The 16674-nt window shown below is 40.1% G+C and overlaps 1 protein-coding gene across 3 annotated transcripts in view; it reads right to left on the bottom strand.

Moving 5' to 3' along the window:
* The window catches only part of GABRD (gamma-aminobutyric acid type A receptor subunit delta), a 28201-nt gene that overhangs the window by 2052 nt on the left and 9475 nt on the right, over positions 1-16674 (bottom strand). For all 3 annotated transcript variants that reach the window (XM_089651859.1, XM_089651860.1, XM_089651858.1), the window contains 5 exons: positions 13002-13222; positions 7574-7656; positions 6362-6499; positions 2723-2878; positions 2160-2371 (listed from right to left, as the gene is read on the bottom strand). In XM_089651859.1, coding sequence (XP_089507985.1) covers positions 2160-2371; positions 2723-2878; positions 6362-6499; positions 7574-7656; positions 13002-13222 — 810 coding nt within the window. The remainder of the gene's footprint in view (positions 1-2159; positions 2372-2722; positions 2879-6361; positions 6500-7573; positions 7657-13001; positions 13223-16674) is intronic.

Here is a 16674-nt window from a genome sequence, read left to right on the forward strand (position 1 = left end):
TTAGAATAGCACATCAATTACTTTAGGTTAGCACAGTAATCCAAAAAAAAGTTCCAATCCTTTTGACTTAAATGGGAAAGTTCTGCTTTAATGCTTTGTTCTCTGCTCCCCATTAAGGATTGGCACCTTTGGGGAGTATGTACCCGAATTTGACAGGTTCCCACTTCCACTGCGATCACCTAGGCGATCGGAAGCAGGAAGTTGTCCTCCCTCCCTCCCCGTAGTCTTTTGGGACACGTGAGAGGTCCCAGAAGACTACAGGGCCATTCACAAAAGTGCAGCACTTCTTGCACATGCACAGTGAGCACCCAGCTGTGAAGCCACAAGCTGTCACAGCCGGGTGCCCACATTAAAGATGACGGCGCCAGGGAGAGAAGACGGTCGGAGAAACCAGTGGTGGTGAGGACACCGCTGGACCGAGAGACAGGTAAGTGGCTGTATTTTAAGTCAGCAGCTACAGTTTTTGTAGCTGCTGACTTTTTTTATTTTTTTCAGCTGGAACGCTGCTTTAAGCACTAAAACAGAAAAAAAAATTAGCAGTAGTCCTAAAGTCAGTGGCAAGGGAATATTACAGAAGGTAAAGTACAATACTAGGCCAGGATTCCAGTTGTAATAATACACACCTAAATAAAATGTCACATAAGATATTAAGCACCATACAAGGCCACTGTGTGCTAAACTAAAAACAAAGCCCAGATACTGTGTATTATAATGAGAATCAGAATAAAATGGACAAAAGGTTACACAACAATAGAAATATTAAGGCCTGTTTTGATGGCATCATATCGACATCAGTTTGAGACACTTTTGAGATCATTCAGAATACACTGACAGATATAATACATTTGACCTGCAGTTGATCTTCTTCTGATCTGCATTTAACCAAGTGGGTTTTGCTTTCCCATAGATTTGTATGGCAATGCAAAGCCACTAGGACAAGAACAAAAGCCTGTCGATGCAGGCGCACTACATGCGTTACAAACTGACTGTACAATTTCCTTTAGATCAAACAACAACTGTGTAAATTGATTGGGTATTTTAGGGAGGTCCTCATATTCCACAGTTATGGTAAATATAAAGTTGATTGTAGATAGATTGACCCTTACAATAACCGGAAAGCCAAAATGTTGCTTGTTACATTGGGTGTTAGACCAGAATGCTCTGAGTTACAGTTGGACAATATATAAGAACCTGCCATAAGGTTAATAATTGTACATATTATATAAAATGTATAATTTCACCATCAACATTAAGTAGTTCACATAATAAATACAGTTTATTTCCATTCCTTGGAGGTTACATCTCTGCTCCAAATCCTAACCTACTGGGCACAGTGCCACCTGCAGAAGTAGGATGCTAGTATAACTAAAAAAACATTAGACAGCCCAGGGGTGGCTCCTACTGGTGGGCAAAACTCAACACTATTTTTCATTTTGGTTTTTATCCACCCTGTGTGGCACTTCTTTGGGAAGTTCCAGTATTCTCCATGTTCATTGGAGGATGTAGCACCTCTCTCTGGCTTTGATGCTGCCCATGTGTGGAAATGCTGCCCTGGGCTGTCTTTTGCTTTTTATTTGTAGTTAGTGTCCTACTCTTGCAGGTGGCTCTATACCCAGTAGGTGTAAATCTAAAGCAGGGATCTACAAACCATGGGCTGAACCTGGCTCACTACAAAATTTTATCTAGTCAACAGCTAGGGTCAGTGTCCTCTTACACAGGTCTACAGGTCAGCCTAGAGTCCCTGTTTTAATCCAACATCTACAACTCCCTTCCCCAACGGTGTCCGGGACAGGTCCCCCTAGCTGTGTTGTCATTGTCCTGTTGATTGCTAGGACCATTAGTATCCTAGCAATCAATCACCTGCTTGGCCTAGCATTCATAAGAGTATGGCATCCCTCTGTCCAGATATGCTCTGCCTCCTACCTCCCACCACAATGGTTGACTCTGATGGGAAGAATATTTTTTGACCCATGAATATTGATAAAATATAGATGTGACCCTTATACAGAAGTTTGGAGACTCCTAATCCAAAGCAGAGTTGTGTCTTCCACTGAACTTCGAGAAAATGAATCCTATTTTTTTATGGTTCTGTATTTTGTATAATGTATCTGTAACATGGTTCTAAATTTTGAGCTCTCAATATTTAAAACAATTCTAACCTTATTTTTCTGCTTGGCACGCACTGTCATCTTCTTATTCTTCTTCATGTAGTCCGCATTAAAGTGAGCAAATGCATACTCTACCAAGGCAGCAAACACAAAAACATAGCATATGAGGAAGTAGACATCCAGAGCTTTGATGGCAGACGCTCTGGGCAGAGAAGATCGTGCACAGTCCATCAGAGTGGTCATTGTGAGTACAGTGGTGATACCTTGACAAATAAAATAATTTGGTAATGTATAAGTGACTTTACACAATAAAGATTGTAAAGAACAAGGACAACTTTAATAAGTGATTCGGTAAATGATGTCAGAACTCCTGATCTGCATGCTTATTCTTGGTCAATGACATACAGTAGTTAAATATATTTGAAAAAAAAACACATTGAAAGGAGATGGATAAAAACATTAACAAGTTGATTATCTCACTATCTATTATCTCACTATCTTGTCTTGAATAGTGAAATCTGATATTATACCTTTAAGGAATTTTGACTTTCCTCCATGCACTTTAGTGAGGGTATTACACTGCAAATGTAATTTCTATAGCTATCACCAATTACCTAGAGAAACTCTTGCAGGAACTGCAGACTGACTGATCCAGAAAGAGACCCATGACATGGTTACCAGTAAAATGGATGGAACATAAGACTGTATAATGTACATTCCTCTGTTCCTCTTCAGCTGGAAGCTTAGGGTCAGCCGGGGGAACTGACCCGCTGAAAAATAAAACAGTCAACATTTTGCTTTACTTTTTAAATAACTGCATCCTAACAGCAGATCTTAGCCAAAACTTTTTTCTAACATATAGTAGGCATGGAATGGTATGCAGAAAAAGCATATCCATAATTTTATCTGTAGGAAACTATAAATTACTACACATTCACTACATCAGTCTAACAAAATGTATTGGTTGTTCAAGCTATTAAAGGAAAGTCCCAGTGACCATTTCATTTTTTATAACACACTTGTTTGGGGGGAATTCCTACAACACTGAGAAGTCATGTGATACTGTAAAAGGTCATCAATACTGGCACTATCTCTTACCCACACCAGTATAGACAGTCACTAACAAAAAAAATGTTGCTGCAGTGACATGTTAAGTGTAGGATCCTTCAGTATTTCTTAAGGATTGGTTTAGCTTTTGGAACCAAGCACCTCTGGGTCTATGTGTGAGTGACTTGGCATGACATTTATTTTCCTGATACAAAGCTACTCCATTGCTAACAGTTACAAAGCAATTGAGCTCTGAATACAAGGATTATTTGTCATTCAAACTAGTGGTCTCAAACTGCGTCCCACAGGCCGGATGCCACCCTTTGCTTGCCTTTAGGCAATCTTCTTGGGACATCATATATCCCATTGACACCAACAATATGTCACTATTCTTCCCAATGACGCCAACAACAGGTATTCCTCCCATTGACCCCAATGATAGTACACTATTCCTTCCACTGACACTACCGATGAGGCGTGGGAAAGGCATGGATGACGATCCTCAGTGTAAGGTAGGTAAAGGCTTATGTTTCTTATTATGTCTGACTGTCTGTGATGCTTATTATACAGCCCAGTGCATGTACATCATAGGGACCCTCTCGAGGTGAATACATGAAGAAATGATTGGGACAGAGAAGGGGACATAGAGATATTGCAAGGAAAAAAGAGAAATGGGGGCAGTTAAAGAAGCTACATGTGGACAGAGCAAGGGAGATGGGAATAGAACATGGGACATGGGGAGATGGAGACAGGCAAATCAGGGGTAATGGGGCAGTTAAAGAAAAGGTACAGCCAACATTCTTTTGGCTGTACGTCTCCTGTGGATCATAGGAGTATAGTACACGTAGTTCACTCCTGTGACACGTTTTCAGCTGACAGTGGCTGATGGCACTTGGCCAGTCCAGGCTGGGGAAGATCCCGACTTTAAAGTCGGGATCAACCTTAGAGTCTGGAGTGGGCACCTAACCTGAGCTAACTGCTCCCTCCCGCTCCACAGCTCCAGTGAGTGCGAGGGGGTGTGCAGAGCAGACAGCATGACTGACAGTCACCACTCTCTACTCAGAGCGGCTGTGAGAACTCAGCGATCAGCGGTCATGTGATTGCTAAGTCAGCACACTTAGAGCCAGCGGGGGACAGAGACAGCAGTGGACGGATGCTGCATCCACCTAGGTAAGTGTAAATGGCCAAAAAAATAAACTTCTCTTCTTCTTCTCTTCTACTTTTTTAAGAGCAAGAAACATAGGGACAGTCACAGTCTGGGTTGCCAAGCGTTCTTAAATTTATGGACAGTTTAAAAAAGGGCTCCTTTCTCCTGTCGATAAATGTCCGTGGGCAAGAGAAGAATGCCTGTAATTTTTGCAGCTTCTCCCCAGCTCTGTTCTGTGCATTCACGGTTCCAGAGTCAGCGGATTATTAGACAGCTGAGCTCAGCCTAACTTAAGCAGCAGGGTAGTTACTGGAGGTGAATACAGCTTCATGTAAGAACCAGATATTACTAGTGGCCCCTACGGAGGTAGTGCTACACACAATTAACATTTCTTAATTTTCCCTATAACATAGAAAATCTATACTTTTAGATTTCAGGTTTAATTTAGGTAGGTCTGTTGAACATTAAAGAAGGATGAAGTGGGGGTAGAAGAATTGGGTTTTAGAAGAAAAAAACATTTTGTAAATGCTACTTTCTGTTACGCTGCCCTTATTATTAATAAAACATATTTGCAGACAGTTACGTAAAAACTATATTAAGGTAAATATTTGTTGGCCTTTTTTGTTACTTTCCATGAGGAGCCCTGCTGTTCTAATGAAGAAGGAACTGCTGATCTGCTGAATAATAAACAGCTCAGGATATTGATTGCAGAGAACTGATGTATACAGCTATAGGAGATGTCTGACAAGGGAAATTAGATACACATCTTGCAGATCTCACTCATGAAAGAAAGCCACTTCTTGTGCAGAAAATCTGAGCAACTGTCAGGGGCAAGGTGCTTGCTGTGATTCATTGCTATTAAAATGTATTATGATATTAATATGTTATAGGCAGGGAATGCTTTCTGTTACCCAAGCACACAAATGCATGATCTGTATATATACTGTATATGTGCACTGGCATAGTGTAAGACCCTCAAAAAATCTTTAACTAGTTAAAATAAAACATCTTGTACTCATAAAAGTTGTATAAAGACAAACTTTTCATATAGTTCCCATACGGAACATCTCAGCCGTCTTTAGTGCTTAATTCGAAGACCAACCTCAAATATTCTGGCTAACACATTTGGATGCAGCACATCATATCCAACACTGTTAGACTCTGAGTACCCTTTTCACCCCCGTCACACATACATATAGAGACCACTCCCGTTCAATTAGCATATAGTTATACAATAATAAAATTGTGAACTTACATCATTTTAATGTTAATGCCTTATATTGCATAATATAGAGCCATTTTGCCCTATAATGGAAAGTACAAAAACAATTAAAGAAATCTTCCCCTTCACCTTAAAACATGAACATGTTTATGCTGGAGTTTGGCTTTATAACAGCAACATGGTGGTTAGGCAGTATACCAGTAGTGGTTAGGGGTTGCCGCCAGTAGGAATCAGTAGATTGTTGTCAGCAGTTGTAACTGGTGGTTGCACTTACTGTATGCAAGCAGCAGCTTTGGTCATTGTTGCACCCTGTACAAATCAATGGCCTGCACCACTGCTGTTCACATGTAACTACTCATCTAAGCAGTTACATGCAAACAGAGCCTCCATCCAACTCTGGACACAGACAGTGTGCTTTGAGGCTCGGCATTTCTGTGGAGTTTTGGCCGCACACAAACTGGCCACAGCTAGTCAGCTAGCTTGTATGTGGTCATAGCACCAAGGGGTTTATTTACTAAAGCTGGAGAGTCCAAAATCAGACTCCCTTCTGCATAGAAACCAATCAGCTTCTAACCTCAGCTTGTTCATCGAAGCTTTGGCAATGAAACCTGGAAGCTGATTGGTTTCTATGCAGAAGTGAGTCTGATTTTGCACTCTCCAGCTTTAGTAAATAAACCCCCAAGTGTCCAGAGGCTGGGTTCTGCTGGTGTTGGAGCAGTTAAACCACAGTCTAATTGGCTGCTATGGATGATCGCATATTGTATATCACTATGGGCCTTTGCACTGTTTTTTCAAATACATTCATATACAGTAGATACGAACAGCTCATGCCCTTACCTGATTTGAAGTTCATTACCTTCCTTGTAAATTTATAGCCTGTAAGAGTGAATTGCGCAAGCTCAAGTTTATCCAGTCCGTGGATCTGTTCCTGTTTGTCCGACCAGTGGTAGAGAATGTCTTCTGCTGAGTAGCCATCTGTTTTAGAGTAACATTATTATACTATGAAGGGCCATATTCAAGCATTGTCAACATTTATTCCACATTTTCTATTTCAGTGAAGCACAATGCTGAGTAGTGACACTTTGACTCTACAGCTACATTCACGGTTTTGCTCCAAGTAAAAAAGTGCCACTTCCTCTCTGCCACACAGACAAATCTAATGAATTCAACTGTCATTTATACACTACATGATGCTGAAACACCTCTATGTACAAGCTGATTCCAATATTGCTGCAACTGCTACTACTACTAGTACTAATAATAATAATACTAATAAAAATAATACTTTGGTTTTCATATATAATAAAATGTTTCCATGGTTGTCTTCTATCTATATCCTGGATCTTTAAAGGAAACTTTAGAGGAAGCATGGACTGTTCTGGGTAACCTTATCTTCCTCAAGTACTAGTTCTCTGAATTTCACACTGATGCTTCACTTCATTTTTGCAGTATGCAAATAAGGATCTAAATTGCATGATTATTCTGTCTCAGTAATGAAACTGAAGAGTGGCAGGACAAAAACATTTTCAGAACCATGTCAGCAGGTACTGGTTAATTTTAATATAAAACAGTAACCAAAACAGAGGGTAGCCAAACAGAGGGTTTTCAGTTATAGAATACAACAATTTAATGTAAAATCCTAATAAGAGTATTGATGGTACATAAAATATTAAACAAGGACTCCACTCAATTGGTGTTTTGTTTTTTACTTTTGAGGTTTGGTGCAGACACAAATGCAGCCAACTGTTCTTTATATTTGAGGTCTGAATTTTATTGCTAGTCTGTCATTGGCTGTCCTTAAAGTGACACTGTCAGCATTTTACAAATGCAAATCAAAACTGCATCTGTAAAAAAGAATGCAAATAATTACCTCACCTGCCTACTGTGTCAACAAATGTTACTCTGATCAAGAAGAATATCCAGCTGAAGTTGAAGCCACCGGTACTTCCAAGGGTGTCAATCTCCTGTGTCCCTCACAAGACCCAGAGGTTCTCCCTGTCAACCCCAACCCAACATCACTACTATGTCCTTAGGTTCTCTATCACTTACAGCTCTCGAGGTCCAACAAGCACTCCTGCTCGTCCATTGGATACTTTGTTAAATCCATGTCACAAGAGACAGTTGATGTTATTCTGTAAACCATAAAAATCTTGACTTTAGCAGTACTATTCTCTATGTTCATTTAGAGCATGTCACAAAAAAAACTAATTATTTTGATTAGGAATGAAAAAACAATCATGTTACTGTATGAATTGAAGAATACCAGGTATGGTATTTACTTACATAGTTAAATAGGTCCATCCCAAAATAGTCAAGCTTTAACCAATGTGACTATGCATATACTATACCTGTGAGATCCCTATAGAAGTTGTAAATCACTGTCAAAGTCACTGCTACTCCATCGATCTCCATTAGCTTCCAGGTCTTGTGTCAAGCAGCAGCTACAACAGTGAACAAAAGTGGAACAAATGCAATAGATCCAAAGGCCTGCACACTTGAAAACTGCATCCACTTTATTGATAGTCTTTAAAACGCCATATACAGCAACAGTACACACCATGGGAGAAAGAAACCACAGTCAATGCATTTTGCGTTGCTAGCGATTATACATGACTATATATGACAGAAGTCATGAATATCAGAATGAAACATGTTGACTGTGTTTCCTTGCTCCCACAGTGTCTACTATTGCTGTATGTAGCGTTTTAAAGATAGTCAAAACCGTGAATGCAGTTTTCAAGTGTGCAACCTTTTGGATTCTATTATATTTATTCCACATGATTGGATGAGCAGTGCTTGCACCCTAATACACTGGAGATGAAAGGGACTGTGTGGTCCCTATCTTATAAAGTGTGTATACAATTTTTTTATGACAAAAATACAGTTCCCATGCAAAAACTGCCAAAACGTCTCAGAAGTCGTGATAAATCTCATAATTGCATATTTTATATTGATTTATAGAGATTTCCTTTAAGTTTTTATTTTATATGTACACCTACAGCTATAGAGCTATGGAAGTTTTCAATTTCATGCAAAATATGAACATAAATGTTAATTACATCTTTCAAACGAGCATGAATGAGAAAAACAGAGACAGAACATGCTTGTAAACAACTGGAGCATGTCATGTATGAACAAGAATGTGGTGGAATATTGCCACACTGGAGAAATACTGCACATAGAAGATGGTATAACACTCAGTAGATTAAAGTGGGATGTGGCTCACAACAATGGTTTGGGGGATAAGTCGCTGGATGATAAATGGCACCAGTTTTAAAACTTAAAGTATAACTAAAGGCAAAACTTTTTTAATTGTGGATAGAGTGGAGATTGATTAGTTCTGGTGACCTGGGGTGGCACAAGAGATTCCCTTAATTTCCTGGGATTTCCTCTCACTTCCTGTTTTGGGTATGGGACAGGAAGTGAAAGTAAATCTCTCAAATTACACAGATGGTAAAAAATTATTGGATGTGTTTGTACAAAGGAGGAAGAAACACTGGTAATTATTGAATCCAAAATATTAATATTGAGAGAGAAATTGGCACCATTCAGTTCCTTACAAAATTAGGATACTAAAAACAAAACAAAATTGAAAATGTACAATAGGGATACCACTAATTATACAAATCAGAGAGTATATAAATGGCAGAATGATAAAAAAGCCTTAGAATCAAAAGAATCATCAGTAGAAAGAGAATGAATACTATGAGTTCTTCTAGACTTGAATTAGTAACCAGAAGAGAGAGGAAATACTATGAGTTCCCCCAGTATTGAATGCACAATCAGAAGAGAGAGAGAATATGTGGCAAAGGGTTGAGAACAGAGAAAGAGAAAGATATCGCTGAGGACCATGTTTTCAAAGATATTGTTAACCTAATAGGAGGGGTTAGAATGATACACCTAGATATAGGGTACCAGTACACCACATATTTAAATATTTGCCACATGATACTCCCGCTGAGACATATTATAGGGGAAATAGGAACCAATTTCAAAAGTTATTCCCCAAGAGTTGGGTATAAGGGCCTCATACAAGGTAGAAATAGAATGGATAGCTCTAAGTCCACCTCACACATTTACAAAATAGACACATTTATAATATATATACAGTGGGGATCGAACGTTTGGGCACCCCAGCTAAAAATTTGTATTAATGTGCATAAAGAAGCCAAGGGAAGATGGAAAAATCTCCAAAAGGCATCAAATTACAGATTAGACATTCTTATAATATGTCAACAAAAGTTAGATTTAATTTCCATCATTTACACTTTCAAAATAACAGAAAACAAAAAAATGGCGTCTGCAAAAGTTTGGGCACCCTGCAGAGTTAATATCTTGCACTGCCCCCTTTGGCAAGTATCACAGCTTGTAAACACTTTTTGTAGCCAGCCAAGAGTCTTTCAATTCTTGTTTGAGGTATCTTTGCCCATTCTTCCTTACAAAAGTTTTCCCGTTCTTTGAGATTTTTGGGCTGTCTGTCACGCACTGCTCTTATAAGGTCTATCCATAGATTTTCAATTATGTTGAGGTCAGGAGATTGTGAAGGCCATGGCAAAACCTTCAGTTTACGCCTCTTGATGTAATCCCCCGTGGATTTCGAGGTGTGTTTAGGATCATTATCCATTTGTAGAAGCCATCCTCTCTTTAATTTCAGCTTTTTCACAGATGGCATCAAGTTACCATCCAAAATTTGCTGAAATTTTATTGAATCCATTTTTCCTTCTACTCGTGAGATGTTCCCTGTGCCACTGGCTGCAACACAACCCCAAAGCATGATTGATCCAACCCCATGCTTAACAGTTGGACAGAGGTTCTTTTCATTAAATTCTGTGCCCCTTCTTCTCCAAACGTACCTTTGCTCATTCCGGCCAAAAAGTTCAATTTTAACCTCATCGGTCCACAGAACTTGTTTCCAAAATGCATCAGGCTTGTCTATATGTTCATATGCAAAGTTCAAACGATGATTTTTGTGGTGAGGACATAGAAGAGGTTTTCTTCTGATGACTCTTCCATGAAGACCATATATGTACAAGTATCTCTTTATAGTGGAATAGTGTACCACAACTCCAGTGTCTGCCAGATCTTTCTGGAGGGATCGTGCAGTCAAATGTGGGTTTTGAATTGTTTTTCTCACAATCCTGCGAGCTGTTCTGTCTGATATTTTTCTTGGTCTTCCAGATCTTGCTTTAACTTCCACTGTTCCTGATGACTGCCATTTCTTAATTACATTCCGAACATAGGATATTGACATCTGAAAATGCTTTGCTATCTTCTTATAGCCTTCTCCAGCTTTGTGAGCGTCAACTATTTTCAGTTTCAGTTTTCTAGACAACTGCTTAGAAGAATCCATGGTGCTGATTGTTGGGGCAAGGTCAGATGAGTCTGGGCATTTAAAACCTTTGAGACTGACATCACCTGGTCTTCCCAGACGATGATTGAGAACAATCCATGACACTGGCAGGTCTCAGCTTTGCAAAGGGGGCAGTGCATGATATAAATTCTGCAGGGTGCCCAAACTTTTGCAGACGCCATTTTTTTGTTTTCTGTTATTTTGAAAGTGTAAATGATGGAAATAAAATCTAACTTTTGTTGACATATTATAAGAATGTCTAATCTGTAATTTGATGCCTTTTGGAGATTTTTTCATCTTTCCTTGGCTTCTTTATGCACATTAATCCAAATTTTTAGCTGGGGTGCCCAAACTTTCGATCCCCACTGTATGTATATATATATATATATATATATATATATATATATATATGTGTGTGACAGTAGACACGTTACAGACTACAGGAGTGTTTTTGTGGCCTCCAGTATGTGGATAGAACAAGAAAATTTTCCATTGGGAATAATGAACATATTAATAATATAAGAAAAGGTTTAAGAAATGTTAAATATTTTATGGGGCAGACAGCGTATCAAATCACTGCAGAGGGACAGACCTGGAAAAGGAGATATCCAAAAATGAGACCCAATAGATATATGAATTGAACACCTTAAGACCTTTGGGTCTAAATATTGAAACAGACCTCAATTGTATTATCTTTAATTATTAATTAAAGCTAAGAAGCAAACTATGTTTGTCTGTAAATTCAAAGTTTTATATTTCGGTTTTAGAATTCTTTGGATTGTATTATTTTCTACATATTATAAACTGTATATATATATTTTACTGTATATATTATTTTGATATATTTTCTCTGTAATTTTAAGCACTTTTAGTATGATTATATATGTATTTAATGTATTCTGATTAGTGTCTGCTAGATGGAAATACTGAAGTCTTGAGATTTATATTGCTCTCTATAAGTAGTAATGGCATTGTTTTTAGCCCTAAGGGGTTTAAGATAATGTTAGTGTATTATTGGCCTAAGAGTAGCATTATAATAAGCAATTTCAGAGTTTAGTTAAACAAGACTGGCAAAGAAAAGGTTATGATAGGATATTTCAGTGAGCGAAGGATGCCACTTCAGGACTGCTTCCTGGGGACATCTGGATATGATGAAACGTGTTTGGTCAAAGCTACTAGAAGTGACGCTACTTCCACTCAGGGTGGAACACACACTGGCTCCCCTGAGTGTTGCGGAGTATTTGCGCTCCCCCCTAGAGGCTATGTTAGTCACTTTGGATGCCAGGACATAGGCACATTAAGATGCGAGTGTGCACACATTTGTTTTGACTAGTTGGGAGATTTTAATCCAATAAACAGTGTTATGCACTGAAGCTCTTCAGAGTCTGTGATTTCCATATACATATGGTGGAGTGATTTGGAAGATGGTTTAGCATCTTTTGATTTCACCCTGAACTCTTGGTTTATGAGAGAGAAAAAGGAAGAAAGTAATCTGGCTGGAGAGAGATATTTACACCTAACAGCACTCATTGACCTTCTTAGTTTTAAGAGGTCAATTAGATCATCATCTGGTGAGTGATTTAGTTCAAAGGGGGCATCAGCACTGAAGCACAGAAATCCTTTTATGTAAAATAAACGTATGAGATTTGTCACAACTTCTTGCACTTTTTGGCACTTTTTTGCATGGAAACTGTGATTAAATTGATCATTGTCACGTAAATTGTGTTTAATATTTTGTTATATACAGTTGCAAGAAAAAGTATGTGAACCCCTTGGGATTACGGGGAGTTTTGCATGAATTGGGCATAAAATGTGCTCTGAACGTCATCTAAGTCATAACAATGCCTGCTTGTTATATGGATCCTATGACTTCAAACTTTTCTGAGTCACTGACTTGGAACAAGTATGCATGTTAGGAGTTCTATGCCCACATACTTCTGATAATTTGGTTCCTTTAAAAGGGCCAATATGCTTTATGCTATTTCAATAGTCAGTAAGGAGTACTTCATGTGCCGTTATCCCTTTTTAATGTCTGACACACTGCAGGTATTCCTGAGAAGTTAAATTTTTTGGATGATTAATTTATAAAAGTGTTCATAGTAGAAGTCAGTAGAGACAACTTCTTACCTACTGCTGTATAGGATGACACCATCTGGCTGGAGTCGGATTAGCTTGTTTTCCACTGTCACGTCATGAAACCAGGCGTACTTGGCATTTACAATAAAGGTATCTGGAAGCCAAAGTTTCTCAACAAATCTACTGTCAAAGCCAAGAGTTTTGTTGGTATGGTTGTAAGAAAGCCTTTCATCCCTCCAGCTCTGACGCAGGTACACTGTCATTGTGTATTCCTAAACAATAAGAAGACTGACTGCTGGTTTTGCAATGCAGATCAAATATCAACATCAAAAAACTAAATTTCAACATCAAAAAACATATCCTTTTTATTAAGGATAAGGTCACTTTTTAATGCAAATGCAAGACAATATTGAAATGTGAAAGGCCTACTTAGCAGTGGACGTAACAATATGCCTCCTTAAAGCCTGGTATACACATGTTAAGTTTTTTTTTGTTCAACCTAGTACGCTAAATGAAAAGAAAACTGAAAGGTCGCCGTGCTATCTACGCAATGTTAGTGTGGTGATCTCTCCTGCTATTGGTTTCTGACAGGGGGACTGACCCCCACCAGAACACACTGATCAGTGCTCACAGCCATTGGCTACCAGTGCTGAATGGCTGCTGGTCGATTACTGGTTTTCCAGCATGTCCCTTTAACAAAAGCCAGTCATTGTACCGGCTTTGGTCAGACAGGCAGCTGAATGTTGGCCGATTCTTGCTGAACAGGCCAATATTTGGATTGTGTACACCCAGCATTAGACTTTATTAGCCAGAAAAACTTCTGTCCCTCTTTGATTTAGTTTCACTTTGGTAATGCAACATGATTTTTCTGACTTACTGTCTAAGCCCTACCAACTCTAAATCCAATAAGAACTGTTTTATTGGGCAGTAACACCACTCTCATGGGCTGGAAGATTATCACTCAGACCCACTTCTTGAAATATTTGGCAGTGTGACTTCTCGGTTCCATATGTCTGCATCTGAACTTCCATTTAAAGGTGTCAGGTCTTTAGAAGTCTATGGGGACATCACTATCAGCTTGGAAGATGGAAGCTAGCAGTCTGGAAATTGTTAGGCTTCCAGGAAAGACATGCATGTGTCAAGCTCCTACCTTTCTTCAGAGCTTGTGCATCTCCATGAGCTGGCATCCATCTTGGTTTTCTGCAAAGCATGGTGGGAACCTTTATGCCTTCAGGCTTCTGCGGCTCCTCCTCAGAAGGGTGTGGTTGAGTACATTTAAACCTCCTGTCTGCAAGTGTGCACTGCACTTGTGTCCTGTATGTTGCCCTGTTGCAAGCTCTTGTGTTGTTCCCATTGCTCTCCTGGTAACCGACTCGGCTTGGACAAGACTACTCTCTGCGTTAACCCTTTAACTGACCTCCCGTTGCTGAACCCGGCCCGTTACCTGAGTATTCTTTGCCTACCGTCTAGTACTGTCTGCTGCGTTGTTATTGACCCGGCTTGTCTGACTACTCTACTCGTGTTCCCATCTAGCTCCCACCAGCTGTACGCCATTGGCGGCAGTCGTTATCGCAGCTGGGGTCACTTGGGGGCCGCGACCTGGTCTCAGGCTGCGTCAAGTCCATCCCCACCATCAGGGGCCCTGGTGAAGGGTAGCCTGGGGCTTAGACTCCGCGCCCTGAGGGACTCTGGTCTGTGGGTAGTGGCTGTCGTCAGTCACAGCGTGACCGTACCATAGGCCTGCCTGCCCATTCCAGCGTTCCTGCCCTGACAGCATGTGAGTGTAAGTTGAGCTCAATAACTCCTTTCTCTTGCACCACAAATTCCCACATGTTGCATTTTCATGGAAAAGCCTTTTAAGGAGCAACTGATTCGATAAAGGATTACTCTTTTTTTAAGTAAAGTGAAACAGGGCTTGACCACTTCATCAGGCATTTTCTACTGTGAGTCTAGCAAGGAGATCTCCCCCCAACTTGAGCATGGCTGAAAGTTCATCACCTTTTCACTTCCCCATATATGTCTGTAGCTCTTTAGTTAGCAAAATAGCCATTTTCTTTTTCTTTACAAGACAACAATTTGGACTTGTGTTAGAGACTCCACGAGGGTGGAAAAGTGGGACTTTTTTGTAGGAAAGCAGACATCAAGCAAAAGCTCTTGTGTCTTCAATGCTCCAGGTTTGTGACTGCAGCAAAACCTGGGGGGTTCTAGTGAACTTCATTGCATCCAAATCTAAGGGGGATATTGTATTCTGCAAGAATACCCCGACAGTGCCTGCATCTCATTGGATACAGCTGGCTCAGGCTGTTGGCGGAGCACAGAGAGGCTGAGCCAGCTAAAATTCAGGCATCTGGGTAGATCCTGACATTATTGTTGGGATCACAGCTCTGTAACATCAGCTGTCAGTGGGATTTAGCCCATTATCATCTGAAATCTGGGTTACAGGAGTGCAGAACTAAGACCCACAGGAGAAGTATTTTTTTCATAGTGAACCATCAGTGGCTGAGCTGACAGACAATATCCCAGACACAAATCAGAACTTCTAGGCTCAAAAGACCCTTCCAGAATGCTGCTTATACTTTTTAGTTTTGTTCCAACCCCCTAGTGAATCTTCCAGATAATCCTAAACTTTCTCAAAACAGCAAAACAAGAACAATCTAACGCAGGCTACTAGGGAACATATCCCTACATTATAAAGGATACATATTTCATCAATTTTCCCAGGGAAGATCACTTCAAATCAAAAAAATACTATTACTAAAGAACCATATGTACTAACAAAAAAGACTAATCAAGGCAGCAGTGGGATTTTGAGACTGATTGAACATGTCAGACAATGCAATAATGAAGATTCCGTCTGTCTGACATTGGCACATTTAAAAACTGTTTGCAGATTGGGGAGCAGGGGGGACTGATGACTTTTTCTATTAAAAAGAGAATCACAATGGATCCCCTGAGATGAGGTCTTTTAGGGTAAAATGATTGAAATGCATTACAAATGTTATGTCTGTACACTGTATAATGAATGGATTATTTGTCACGATGGAAGAACACACTTATTAAAAAACACATCTGCTCTACAGATATAGGTTGATTAATGAGTCTACTGTTCTTAAATGGTAAATCTTATGGTATGCGGAGGAGGCATCTGTGTTGGTGGCAGAGCACCTAAATGCGATTTGCACTGCGTGTCTGTTCCTGTAAGGCTATATATAGAAAGGGGGGCTGCAGACAATTGTTTATCAAGGGCACAATAAAAGCAGTCAGACAAGGTTCTCCGACATCACTCCTTCCTTCTCCAGACAAATGTTGGCTGGTGGTTTCTGCTGGTGACACACATACATTATATTGTCTCCAGATCTAGTTGTTTTTGGACATATGTGCAGGGGCGTATTTACCACAAGGCAAACAAGGCATTTTTCAGGGGGGCAGAGCTGCCCCCTGGAAGAAGGGACTGAAGAAAGGACACAGGCAGCCTGGGGATCAGATGGGATTCAAAAGAAGCTGTGGGCTGCTTGACGTTATATGTAGAGCCCAATTCTCAATCCCGAGGATGTCTGGAGCTGTGAATGTGAGTGTCTCTCTTTCTCACCGGGTGGGGAAGGCGGTGTATGGGGGGTGCAATGGTAATGGAAGGCTCTCTCCGGAGGGGGTGGGGGGCAGGGGTGTTGTTGGTCAATGTCTCAGGCTCTCTCCTCCACGGGGGTGGGGGGGGTGGCGTTAGCCG

The sequence above is a fragment of the Staurois parvus genome, unplaced genomic scaffold, assembly GCF_062004578.1.
Source record: "Staurois parvus isolate SC_StPar_1 unplaced genomic scaffold, SC_StPar_1.0 ptg000663l, whole genome shotgun sequence".
Classification (NCBI taxonomy): domain Eukaryota; kingdom Metazoa; phylum Chordata; class Amphibia; order Anura; family Ranidae; genus Staurois; species Staurois parvus.